Here is a 13935-nt window from a genome sequence, read left to right on the forward strand (position 1 = left end):
CAAAATGTACACTATTCCAATCTAGGACATATTCAGACTTCACCAGATTAATGCACGAGTGCTCAAAGCTGACTGACCTCACCACACATTAAGCGGTGGGGACCTTTGTCGGTTTTGGCAGAGGTGCTGAGTTGCCCCTTTAAAGGCAAGTAGGTACCTCCAATACAGAGGTAGCCCCATTCCAGGTCAGCATGGGGACACTGACCCATCCCTCCCCACAGGTGACCAGAAGAGAGGGGGAATATTTATGCCCACACCTGGGCAATGACAGCCCTCCTTTCGCCTGGTCAGATTAAGCAGCACCCACCCTCTCATCCATGGAAGTATCTCAAATACCAGATTTTAGTCATTATCTGCTGTGGGCATTATATTAGTCGCTCCTTTCTCAGGGGGCTGGGAAGGAATTTTCCCCTCACCATCATGCTGCACTGAAATCTAACATTTCTAGATCTAGATCAGCCAACACCAGGTAGGTTTTTTCACCATCCCCCACAGAGGATTGGAGGCTTGAGGGAGCAAACAACAAAAGGGGAGTTAGGTTACGATGCTACACCTCATTATGTAAGCTTGGGGCACATGTCCAGTGCAGGTACTCTGCAGGGAATTGATACAGTTATCAGATTAAACCCTATCCCGATCCATTTTAAGGAGGTATTCTTTTAAGGAGTGGAAACAGGGGAGTGAGGGGAGGAGTCAACTCAATCTCCTTTATATACCTCTTGACTCTCATTCAAGGGAGGAGGGGAGGAAGGTAGTGAGGTCCCAGCAATGTCTTAGCTGGGGATCAGGATGGGTCTGCCAGCAGCCTTCTCAGATATATGTAATATATATATATGTAAATAATTATGGAATTACCTGCACTGTACAGTTTTATCTGGCAGGTACTCCCAGACATTTAGGAATAAAGTTGAGGCCTAATTAACACATCCAGTGTCTCCTGTCCTTCTTCTGGCATACCCAGACAACAACAATTCAAGTCTGAGCTTCAGGTGACAGCACCAAAAAAGGCATCTGTTCTTTTCTCTTTTAAAAAGTAGATATGTGGTACAACATGAGTAAAAGCAAATAAAATATTATAGTTATTTATATTTTCACAAAACATTACTTTTTATTTTCAGTATATTCACGTTATACGACAGCATCCCTAAAAGGAAATACAATTACTTATTTAACATTTATACATACTTGTAGCTCTCAACTTGTTGACAGGAAGAGACTGTAATGAAGGAATCTGTTCGAGAGCTGTAAGTTAACGGACCAGGCAGAAGAAAACCAGGTAGAAATCGGCCAAAAGCATAGCTTTCCTGTTCAAACAACATAAGCATGCCATCCATGGACTGTATGCATATCAAATCTCGACCTAAACGAAAAGGAAACAAAGCACCATTAATTACATATTAGATTTTTATTAAAATATACAGGCCTGAATTCTCATTGACACTAAATGTAAATGAATACTAATTTACCATATTGGCAGCATAAAGCGGCTTTAAAGTAGGCATAAATGTAATTTACTCCCACTTTAAGGCTCCCTTACACTGTCAGTGACGCTAGAGTAACTGAAAATCAGGACCAGGTTATTTACAGAAATTAACAATGAAGTTACACTACAGTTAGATATAAACAAAACAAAACAGCTGTGACCCCCCCACACACACAAAACAAAGAAGAGGTGAAATATTGGCCCCATTGAAGTCAACTTGTAAAACTTTCACTGACTTCAGTGGAGTCAGGATTCCACTCAAAATGTTCAAAGTTGAGGCTGACACTCTATTACCATTAGTTATATGAGGCTAGTGTCCAAAGGTCCAATTAGAGACCCACTGTGTTGAGTTCTGTATAAAGTTAAAAGAAGATACAGACCCTGTCCTGAAGAGCTTACACTCAAAATAGACTAGACAAAGCGTAGAGGAAAGGGAAACAATATACGAGTAAAATGACTAGGTGATGGTTGATGCACTTCATGTTACTTCTACTTTATTTTATTTTTTAAATATATATTATAGGGGCAGAGGAAGGCACAAGGGGATGAGTTAACCAGAGTAAGAGACTAGGTAATAAAGAAAGGAAACTGGATAGGGAAAGGTTTCAGAGTAGCAGCCGTGTTAGTCTGTATCCGCAAAAAGAACAGGAGTACTTGTGGCACCTTAGAGACTAACCAATTTATCTGAGCATAAGTTTTCGTGTAAGCTTTCGTGCTTACACGAAAGCTACAGCCCATGAAAGCTTATGCTCAGATAAATTGGTTAGTCTCTAAGGTACCACAAGTACTCCTGTTCTTTTTGCAGATAGGGAAAGGAAAAGTGGCAATGAGATGTTGGTAGCAAAGAGATAGTGACGGAAGGAAGAGCAAACCGTGAATCGGCAGAGAGAAGAAAATATCCATAATGCAAATAGGAAAAAAAACCAGATCCAATGTCTTCACAGGGGTCCAAGCTGTGAAAATCACTCCACAAATGGAGAAGGGGTGGTTCCCACGCGGCTCTACCTCAAGGAGTGCTGCTCTTACCACCCTGGAAAGCTATTTGGCACCTGGTACCCCATGAAGTGCGAGAATCCCCTCCATTTTCAGATAATGCCTGGAAGAAGTTACTCCCTGCTCCGGTAGCCTATGCCCCACGCCAAACTCTTGCCACGGAGTGGGGGAAGGAAATCCCTGACAACTCCCAGAACCATTGCTCATCCTATTCCCACCTGTTCTTTCTATAAGGTAATTTAATCCACAAGTAAACTGATGTGACTTGAAGGACATATGTACTTTGCATTTCATGGATTTTGCCAGTTTGGCTCACAAACCTATTACTAATCAAACAGATTATTTTTAAACGTATAAATAATGCGCTAGAACAAAGAGAACCAAACCTTCCAAAAGTTGTAAAAACATTATCTGCTAAAACTAGTTAACTGTTTCGTTTCTTGGGTAAACAACAATACATTAAGAGAAACAAAAAGATAGCAAAAAAATTAGTTTTCTGATTTAAGTTAATATTCTATTTTAACTGAGGGACCACAGTTATTAAAATAAAATAAAATAAAATAAATGACCCTCAGAACAAATGTTCAAATCTACATATCATTCCATACTTTAAATGGTCTAAAATGGAAATCATCATGAAAACAATGTTAATATCATAGTGATGACATTTTCCCATTGTCTTTATTATATCTTTATTTTATATTTTTAAAGGAGGATTAAAAAATATTAAGTCTGTAGTGAGGACTTAAAAATACTTGTCAATATTGAAATCAAGAATTCAACTACAATAGCAGCAAGATCCTACTGGTCACATGCCGATTTCAGTTACATGGATATAAATTCAGAGCAATACCTTAGAAGTCAACTGAGATCAGAATCAGGTTGTGGATTTAGCATTACATAAAAGATAAAAATTATGTGCATGTTTGAATTAATGTTAGCACCCATTCATACAAAGAAATCCACACAAAAATGGCCCAATCGAACACTCACTGAAATCAATGAAAATATTAAAGCCAATGGAAGTAGGTATTGGATCAAGCCCCTATCCTACAAACAGGTACATAAATAATGTCATTTATTTCACTCCCATGCAAAATTACTCACATCTGCAAGTGTCTGCGGGATTATAGCCTATGCATGCAGGATTAAAACAGGATATTGATTTAAAGAGAAAAAAATTCTTCTTCCTAGATGTCCTCTTTTAGAATCTACTCTTCCAATACAGGACCTCAGATATGGGCAAAAAAACAAAACAAAACAAAAAAAAATCATGTATTTTTCCCACTTTGACAAGTATTGTTACATAAGGTCACAGACGCAACAGTTCAATATATGGCAACACTGGAGGTAAAATGCATATGGAAAAATTCTCATATTCTGATTCATCAGAGAAATTATTAGATGCAAATCAACTGTTATTTAAAAAGAAACAGACCACGCTAAGTAGTTAATGGGTTAATAATTCACTTAAATTACTAATACAGTATTACTTGATCTTCGACCTCTTGATTAAACAGAGAATCAGTATTCTCTCCCCCAAGATTTGGATCACTAGGGTAAAAACTGTGAAGCTGAGGGCAAGTGGTCAGAGGCGGGTAAGGGGAGCAGAAGGTAAATACCTACACTGGATCCCGTTTTTCTCCCCTTTTTGTGATTGCCCATTCTATACTACTCTCAAAATGGTCCCTTCATCCTTCCCACCAAGAAGATCTGTACATAATTCACTCCATTCCCATTAACACTGCTGCACACATTGATAGGGAGGACTTTCAATAATGAAATACAGTCCTGTTCTTTTCCCAGAGGTTGAACTCAGTGCTTCTCAACCTCCTAGGAAACAAGGGAACCAAATTTCAGTACTTCATAGGGAAGCACACTGATGCTATAGATAGATAGGCACAACTTTTTTTAATTAATGTAATTTTAGGGGGGGGGGTCATGATAGGATTTCAACCAAATCTGAACTATTGCAATGGCCGATTTACCCTAACTACAGATTTCTAAATAAAAAAAACATATAATTTTATTCAAGCAGAAGTTCTCTCTTTTCTTATCAGAGGGGTAGCTGTGTTAGTCTGTATCCACAAAAACAGTAAGGAGTCCGGTGGCACTTTAAATCTCCTCGATGTCTCTTTTCTGAAAGCCATAAACCTAAGATCAGTCTTATATTTAACACAACATACTTTTGGGGGGGATGATTTACTGACTGCTGATGCAAAACATATTTGTCTTATACCAACTGTTTTAATAAGGCAGAAATAGCACTCTGGTTTAACAAAATCATAAATCAACTTATAGAGAATAATTTTCTTCAACCTTAGAAAAATCCCATTTCCCTTATTAAACATGAAACAGAGCAAAATAGTCCATTAATCAAGAGGTCTATGATGGCTTCTAAAGGAAATTTAGCTAAGCTAACAATGAAAACCAATCTTCTAAAGTTAAATCATGCTAGGATCTGTACAGATTACCTATATTTTGTAAAAAAGCATCTGTAACATGGAAATCATTAGAGCGATGTTCAAAAACTCTCAGACTAACATTCTGCCAGCTACTGAAGTAAGCCAAACTAATGCCTTTCTTTACAACTGCAAGTGATAAAGACAAAATATATCATACCATTTAAGCCATTGGCTGCAAGGTTCATTGACAACTTCAAGTTGATGATTTGGTCCCATTAGGTTTAATCTATAATATATTGAAGTTCGTTTCATGTTTCCAAACAGTGGAACTACATTAATCTTTCCTGTTTTAGTAGATAAGAGTCACACACCTTTTTACAAAATGTGAATTCTTTAATTCTGTTAACAGTTTCAAATCAATGAACAAATGCTTCCTATTACTAAATTCAATAATTTTAATAGAATTATGTGTTTAACATGTAAAATCCTGATAGCATTTTCCAAAAGGTACAGTAGTTTTAGAGTTATGAATTTCCTCAGGTTTTCTTACACTGAAACACATGTTTTTTAAATTACAAAGCAGGGTCTATGGCTTCTGTTCAAATCTAGATTTTATTGTTTATAAAATTAGAAACATATTTTATATTATACACATATTATATATGCATATACACACACACGTGTGTGTGTGTGTGTGTGTGTGTGTGTGTGTGTGTGTGTGTGTGTGTGTGTGTGTGTGTGTGTGTGTGTGTGGACAGCCAACAAGTTTCTTTTGAAATTGTGTATGAAGTGGCTTTATTAAAAAGCCTTTCCAGTTACTTAAACTCTTAAAATACTATTTATATGGCTCAAAAGATCAAACACTTCATTTTATGATTTATTCATCATAATTTGTCACTCATATTCTGAAGTATGTGGTATTCAAAGGGTTAAGTCAACCAAACTGATCACTGAGAAGCATTTGGTTCATTGTTTAAAGGTCAAAAAGCTCTGAAGAATTAGCCAAGATCAGAGCAGATGATTTCATCAACATATGATTCAAAAATTAGTCAACGGAAATTATATATTAATAAAGTAACTTATGCAATATTTGAAAAAAGTCATAACCAAGGCGCTTGAATTCAATTAAAACCTGTTTAATATTAAGGGTCTCACTTAATTTCAAATTTTTTTTTTCATTTTAGCACTGACACTATTCGTAACTAATGCTGCTTCAAAGAAGAAAAGAGAAAATGGCACAATGTAAGGTAAAGACGGTATGGCAGACTTAATGTTCTTTGTTCTAGCTGTTGTCAGTTTAATAAACCAATCAATCATCATGGTAAATAAAGTACTTTGCACTAGGATAGCACCTTCCATCCATGGACCTCAAAATGTTTTACAAACTTTAATGAATTAAGATTTATAACATCCTTGTTATGCAGGTAAGTAGCAATATGCCTATATCCCAGTCCTGTTCTACCTAGTCTTGGAGATGGGCAAACTGCAGTGGTCCATCTTTGGAGACAAATAGGGCATTCTGGAATGCTCTGAAACAAACTTTTCAAGGCCTTATTTAATATTTCTCTTCTGTCCTACTGGCTTATTACAACAGTATTTTTCAGGAAACACTATAGGACAATCCTATTTTGTTTATTCAGGGCTCTATGCTCCTATCTTGGCTTATTCCTGGTCAGGGGAGTAGAAACTCCATGAGTTTCAGTCACCGAATGTCCTTTTTATTCTTCCATCTGTGGGGAGAAAGAAGAATTTGCATCCCGCACCTCCCACAAATGAGGCATAGGTTTCAGCCCCTAAGCTCAAGGATCTCAGGGGTTCACTGGAATCAAGGGCTGTCTCCATAGAGGTTCACCCTCTTCCCTTCTCTCCCTTTTCCCCTGGCTGCTCCTTGACAACATCACTGTGCTGCCTGGGAGTCATCTTACCATAACTGTCCCTGAGACCTTCCACAATATGGAGGGGGAAAGAAAGAGAAGTTACTGCAAACTCAGTTGGTATAACCACACTGCTCAGTTTTACCTTTCTAAAAATCAGTATGCACAAAGAGAAAAAAAACACAGTAGGTAGAGCATCTTATTTCTCTCCATCTTGTCAGCTAACTCTGGCTCAATATTTATACTTTGCATTAAATGCTGCCCTCAGTTATCCCCATGAAGCTTCACTGAAATCAGCAGGGCTGCACAGGTGTAACATAGGACAGAACCTGGCCTATTTCTTAAAGCGATTGTTACACAGGTAAGCATCTGAGCTACTATCTTAGGCAGCAGACACCCACACACCAAAAACATTCCAATGCGGTATGTTAACTGCAAAAATAAACCTGGTTTCAAGTGATCGGAATCCAAAGAGATGTGTTTTTACACCATGTTAATAGTTTTGTTGTCTTTTCTTGTATATGAATGATAAAACAAGATTTTTTTAAAAGCAGATAACTATTAAAAACTACACAAGATATGCAGAAAGATGGGACACACACACACACACACACAGAGCTAGGTAAATATTTTTTTAAAGTTTATTAAATCACAATACAAATTAAATCAGTTTGTTGATGTACTGTAATTCTATTGTTTAAAATACTATAAAAGGTCACAGAAAATAAGAGATAGAAAAGACATTAGATCACATGGTCCATCCCCTTACTACAGTAGAAGTGTTCTCTATAGTATACGTTCTAATGTTTTGTACTTCATACTCTCCTACCATTTTAAAGGAAGGCTATGCCATCAGAGTTATGAAAGAGCAATATTTCTTGGTTGTGAATAATGGGGGGCTTTTTCCACAAGCAGATGAAGAGATTTTTGGCTATATCCTTTAACTAACTAACGAATACCCCAAGTTTTGTTTTTAATTATTTCTGTTTCTGTGACAACACTTTAAAAACACACACAGACACACTACAGGCAGCAGTAATACTGTAAAGATGCTGATTCAGTTACTTTAATAGATTAAAAATAGACGTCTGCACAGTTGTTTGTCCACATTGTTAGGGCAAGTCAGAAATAGCAATAAGTTTTGATCTCACACAAATGATAAGATATAAAATGTATGTTTACCATAATCTGTTAAATCATAAAAATAATAAATCATTAAGAATGGAAATAAGATTTACAGAACACTCTTGTAATAGATAATAGATACGTTTAACAGTGATTGGGGGATATTATATTTATCCTCACTGTTAACAAATGAACTCCTTCATACAAATACTATTGTTGAAACATCTTGTTGGTACAGTAATAAAACATGTTGAAAGCCAAATAATATTTACGACAAGGTGCTTAGAGTCTTCAGGGATCTTCAATGCATGTAGAACAGCAGGTAAACCATATTTGTTAAAGAAACAGTAAAAGATATTTAATCCATATAGAGCTTGATCCAGCAACGAGTCAATGGCAAAACTCCCATTGACTTCAGTGATGCAGCATTAAGTTCTAAAGCAACAACTAAGCTTCGTTTGTCTTCCTTGCATCATCTGTATTAGTCACTTCAAGTTTAGTTAAAATACAAATTTACAATAGTCTGTTAGATGACAAACTCCAATTATGAAAAATACTACAAGTAAAACAAAATGAAAAGTTCATACAAAATTAGATATTCTTCATAGTCCAAGTTTTTATAGTTCACTTTGTTTCCTTTGGCCATTTGTTTCTAATGTGTAACCAGTGAATGGGTTTTTTATGTTTCATTAAAAAAAATGCAGTCTTCCAAAAGCGCAGCCAGAAATGTCCATTTCAAAAAGCTTGCTGCAGCCAGTTGGCTTTGCCAGTGACATATTTATAAAGTGAAAATGTAACCCATAGTGTTCTCTGCAAATCAGATGGAATCACTTAGTGTACTCTACATAGTTTCAGCAGCCTCAAGAGGAATGTCCCTCAGCCAGCAAGTGTTACTTTAAGTATTAGTCCAGCTACTGTTGTTTTGTAGTTTTTGTTATTCTAGCGTGAAACGAATATATTTGTGTCACAGGTTTGGTTTTTTTTATAAAAACAATTTATTTTTAATGAAAAACCAATATAAGAGGCAAGTGGTGGCTCTTTGAAACAAGCCTGTAATTAAAGCTATTTTGGATCTGGAGTTCTTCTTGTATGTGAATGATTTCCTGTGCTCTCAGCCTTCCCCCTGGCACCAAAGCATTTTCATAAAAATAAATACATTATGTAATCACAAGGACTTAGCACCATGTGACAGTTACTAAGAAAACCTGCAGCATCAAATGGGATAAATTATAAATCAGAATAAGCTTCATAAAGTTATAGCTTTTTGGCAAGCAACAGCACAGATGATTCCACATCCCTTTAAGGAATGCTAATCAAAAGCGTCAGTCAACAGCTCACTACAAGGAAGACAAAAGAATGGTATATTCAAGGTAAAAGAAAAGAGCAATTGGCATTTTCACACAGTAATAGTTCATTTTCTTCACAGCTAATACTGAATATAAGGGCTTAAAGAGAGTGCTTCCTTTAAGCATCACAAGCCTTAATTTACACAGGAAAAGCAAGCCTACAGTCCATGAACCAATGCAAGAGTAACTATGGCCTTACTTTCCCACACACAGACTGGAAGAGAAGGCAGTCACCTGCTCTGGCATGGGAAAATGGGTTTTCGTTTTCTTTTAGCACTGAGTTTTTGAATGGAAAACCCGAAGATGCTTCCTGTTCAGAGGTGCTTTGAGAGCTCAACTCACAGCTGGGTTTAGTTCCCGATGCAAAACAAGTGTGGGTCAACTGTGAGCAAAGCACTTTAGGAACTGCTCCTGACTAATGGAAAAACCATTTGAATGTATGTTGGGGCAGTTCTTAAAACAACCTATGCCTAGTAAAAAAGAAATCTTAGGTTACTTCCCTAACCCAAAGCAGGAAACACATGTCAATGAATATTCAGAAAGAATACTAAACAAGACTAGCTTGGTGGTCTAATGGCAGCACAGTGCACTGCCACAAAGGGAATCAGAGTTCAGGACTTCAGCTGGGTTTCTTTATTCCAGGCAGACAGCAGCTGAGAACATTACTGAGGCAGTGATCTGACCACATAGGAGGAGAGAAGGAAAAATGCCTTACATCACTCACCAGCAATCCCCCTGGATGATGCAAGGAGCATTGTACCGTATCTGCTCTAACCCCGCAGACAGAGACCAACACCTAGAAAATCTCCACCAAGCATTCTCAAGACTACAGTACCCACACGAGGAAATAAGGAAACAGATCAACAGAGCCAGATGTGTACCCAGAAGCCTCCTACTGCAAGACAAACCCAAGAAAGAAACCAACAGGACTCCACTGGCCATCACATACAGTCCCCAGCTCAAACCCCTCCAACGCATCATCAGGGATCTACAACCCATCCTGGACAATGATCCCACACTTTCACAGGCCTTGGGTGGCAGGCCAGTCCTCGCCCACAGACAACCTGCCAACCTGAAGCATATTCTCACCAGCAACTGCACACCGCACCATAGTAACTCTAGCTCAGGAACCAACCCATGCAACAAACCTCGATGCCAACTCTGCCCACATATCTACACCAGCAACACCATCACAGGACCTAACCAGATCAGCCACACCATCACGGGTTCATTCACCTGCACGTCCACCAATGTAATATATGCCATCATATGCCAGCAATGCCCCTCTGCTATGTACATCGGCCAAACTGGACAGTCTCTAAGGAAAAGGATAAATGGACACAAATCAGACATTAGGAATGGCAATATACAAAAACCTGTAGGAGAACACTTCAACCTCCCTGGCCACACAATAGCAGATTTTAAGGTGGCCATCCTACAGCAAAAAAACTTTAGGACCAGACTTCAAAGAGAAACTGCTGAGCTCCAGTTCATCTGCAAATTTAACACCATCAGCTCAGGACTAAACAAAGACTGTGAATGGCTTGCCAATTACAGAACCAGTTTCTCCTCCCTTGGTTTTCACACCTCAGCTGCTGGAACAGGGCCTCATCCTCCCTGATTGATCTAACCTCGTTATCTCTAGCTTGCTTCTTGCTTGCTTATATATACACACCTGCCCCTGGAAATTTCCACTGCTTGCATCCGAAGAAGTGGGTATTCACCCACGAAAGCTCATGCTGCAAAACGTCTGTTAGTCTATAAGGTGCCACAGGATTCTTTGCTGCTTCTACAGAACCAGACTAACACGGCTACCCCTCTGATACTTGTCACCATTGCATGAGAGCCTGAGGCTACAGCTTTCTTGACCATAGGTTTCAGAGTAGCAGCCATGTTAGTCTGTATCCATAAAAAGAACAGGAGTACTTGTGGCACCTTAGAGATTAACAAATTTATTTGAGCATAAGCTTTTGTGGGCTACAGCCCACTTCATCAGATGCATAGAATGGAACATATAAGAAGAGTATATATATATATATACATATATACACATATATATACACACACACACACACAAACACACACACACACCATAGGTGGCTCACAAAGCTGTTGTAGAAGTCAATTTTCTAGATAAGATCCTCCCTCTTTATGGAGTGGGACACAATTACTATTTTCCGAGCTCAGCTGGCTTTATAAATATAAATGTAGTTTGGGGGCACTTAATATATAACTGTATGAAGACAGTGTTAAGTGAGTTTGGGGGGAGCTGTTGCATATCTGACCGGGCAATCAAGGGAATTTGTTCACAAAAGGTTACAAAAGGGAATTTTAAACTACATACTCTTGCAGATAAAGGCAACTTAACATGAAACTGTATTATCCGTCTGTATACAACATTTTTCTTGCATGTGCAAATCAGCTTCACAAAAAAATATATGAAATCAATACAGACAGACCTATTATTAGAACTTTGCCAAAAAGCACCAATAAACTTTGAATGAAGGTTCTCCAAAAATTTTACCCACATGCTATCCATGTTATCCAACTCCCACTGAAGTCAATGGTAGTCTTTCTACTGAGTTCAATAAAAGCTGAATCAGGCCCTAATTTTACATGATAAATAAAGTAGCTCAAAAAATCATCAGTAGACTCTGAAATATACATCTGGATATGTCATTCAGATGACAAATCTATTGTCTTAAAAGGAGAATTTCTTCATCTTTAAAACCCAAAAGACACATACACTTAGAATTGTAAACAGAGACTGGAGCAGAGTGAACTCAGCTGCAGTTCCTTTGCCTCTTCCCAGAAGGAGAACTGCTCAGCTCAAAGAGAGGATCCTTTATCATCTCCTGTCCCTCTTTCCCAGCAAGAAGCAGATCTCCACTTTCTCAGAAGGTGGAAAGTCTGACTAACCCAATGGACCTCCTGTGCCATTTTGTGATAGTTTTGCTGAGCAACAACTATTAAAAAGGAATATTTCACCTAGTTGTCTTTATGACCCATAGACCCTTCAATGCCAACTAGAAAAAAGGATTACAATAATATCCTGATATGTACATTCCAGTTCAAAGATTTTCATATGTCGTCTAAATTAAAATGCTGGTCATTAGTCAGTATTGTTGTGAAATGAATGTACAGATACTATGTAAGGAACTATGTATGTTTACTGAAAATATGTTTTAAAGTCTGTACAAAGATAGAGTTGACATATATGTTTTCTGTCAGATACTAATGTTTATTCACTCTGGCACGTAAATTAAGCCTTGTAAGTTAACACAATGGAGAGTCATTTACATACTAAATCAATGGGGAGATGAAAATCTACAGGGAGACAGCACACAGAAGCATAAGCTACAGGGAGATATAACGAGAAGGCAAAAGACACCCCTTTATCCTGCACCCAGGAAGTAAATGGGCAATATGTTTACATTCATGAAAACAGGATCTCAATCAGATTTGGTTGAAATACTGCAGAGAATATTTGGGCTGAAATAAACATATTTAGAGTTGAGGTTAGCCTGCTAAGTTAAGTATAGTATCCAGAAAACATGTTCTAATTTTGTTTTGTATGTAACTTGTTTCCATTATCCTTACTCACTCTCGCTTGAATCTTTGATAATAAACTTATGGTTGTTTTCACTATAAATGTATCTCAGTGTTGTGGTGTTAAACAAGGTGCTAATCCTGAGCTGACTCACACAAACTAGTGTATACATGTCCCCTTGCAGACTGCTGACCTGGTACTTCTGCAAGTGTTCAGCAGAAAAGGGCTGACCACCACAGAGGAACACTTCAAAGAGGCTCCAGGACTGGGTACATCTATTGTTAACCTGCAAGGCAAAGTAAGGGGTGATACAATCATTTAGGCAAACAATCATCACCAGATTTTTGTAACAATATGTCCATCTGTTTGCTTCATGCTCCCTATCATTCAGATAAATGGATCATCCATTTGAAGCCATTTCTGAACCATTTCCTTTTACAGCAGCATAGATGTATTTCAGCTTCTTAAAATCTTAAGTCAGCACTTAGCTTTATTTCACTGTCAGTGTGTGGTGCTGTTTAAAAGCATAACCCTTTTTTCCAAGGCTTAGCTGCCTACCATTTCCGCATACTAAACTAATTAAGTCACCTAGTATCTCTACCTAAACATTGTTTAATTTCTAGTTTATCTCATCACTACTTAATTTAAAAACAATGTAAAAATTATCTACTCTCTTTTAAAATCCCCAGTCAAGGATAGCATTTTAATTTAAACAGTGAAACAACTTCATGTTCTGGTTTCCATTAATACTCGAAGTTATTAGTCCACTTTAATAATATACATTAAATGTGTGTTGGAACTAAATAAGGGTGTCTCAGCACTGGATCAAGCATTTTTCTTTCAATGATGAATTTATTGTTATCATCTGATATTATTATTTGTATTATTGTAGCCCCAGTCATTGACCAAGACCCCATTGTATTAGGTACTATATTAACACAGAACAAATAAATTGTAAGCTCCTTGGGGCAGGGTTTGTCTAAGTATAAGAGACATCAGATGGATACAGACAGAGCGATAGGAGAATAGAAGGATAAAATGAGAAAATGCTGTGGTTTCACACTAGCAGCCTAACCATTGTCAAGTTGTTTGTAGGCATCAGAGCAGAGGAAAGTTTTGAGGACATATTTGAAGGAGGATAACGAGTTATTTTTGCAGA

General features: G+C 37.6%; 1 protein-coding gene across 9 annotated transcripts in view; it reads right to left on the bottom strand.

Annotated features, from left to right (window-relative positions):
• Positions 1 to 13935, bottom strand: part of BBS9 (Bardet-Biedl syndrome 9) — a 519285-nt gene that overhangs the window by 480228 nt on the left and 25122 nt on the right. For 8 of the 9 annotated variants that reach the window (XM_045005718.1, XM_045005716.1, XM_045005719.1 and 5 more), the window contains exon 6: positions 1186 to 1360. In XM_045005718.1, the coding sequence (XP_044861653.1) occupies positions 1186 to 1360 (175 nt within the window). Of the gene's footprint in view, positions 1 to 1185; positions 1361 to 3583; positions 3639 to 13935 lie in introns of those variants that run through there. The other variant, XM_045005722.1, reaches the window with a different exon arrangement.

This window comes from Mauremys mutica, chromosome 2 (genome assembly GCF_020497125.1).
Source record: "Mauremys mutica isolate MM-2020 ecotype Southern chromosome 2, ASM2049712v1, whole genome shotgun sequence".
In the NCBI taxonomy this organism is placed as follows: domain Eukaryota; kingdom Metazoa; phylum Chordata; order Testudines; family Geoemydidae; genus Mauremys; species Mauremys mutica.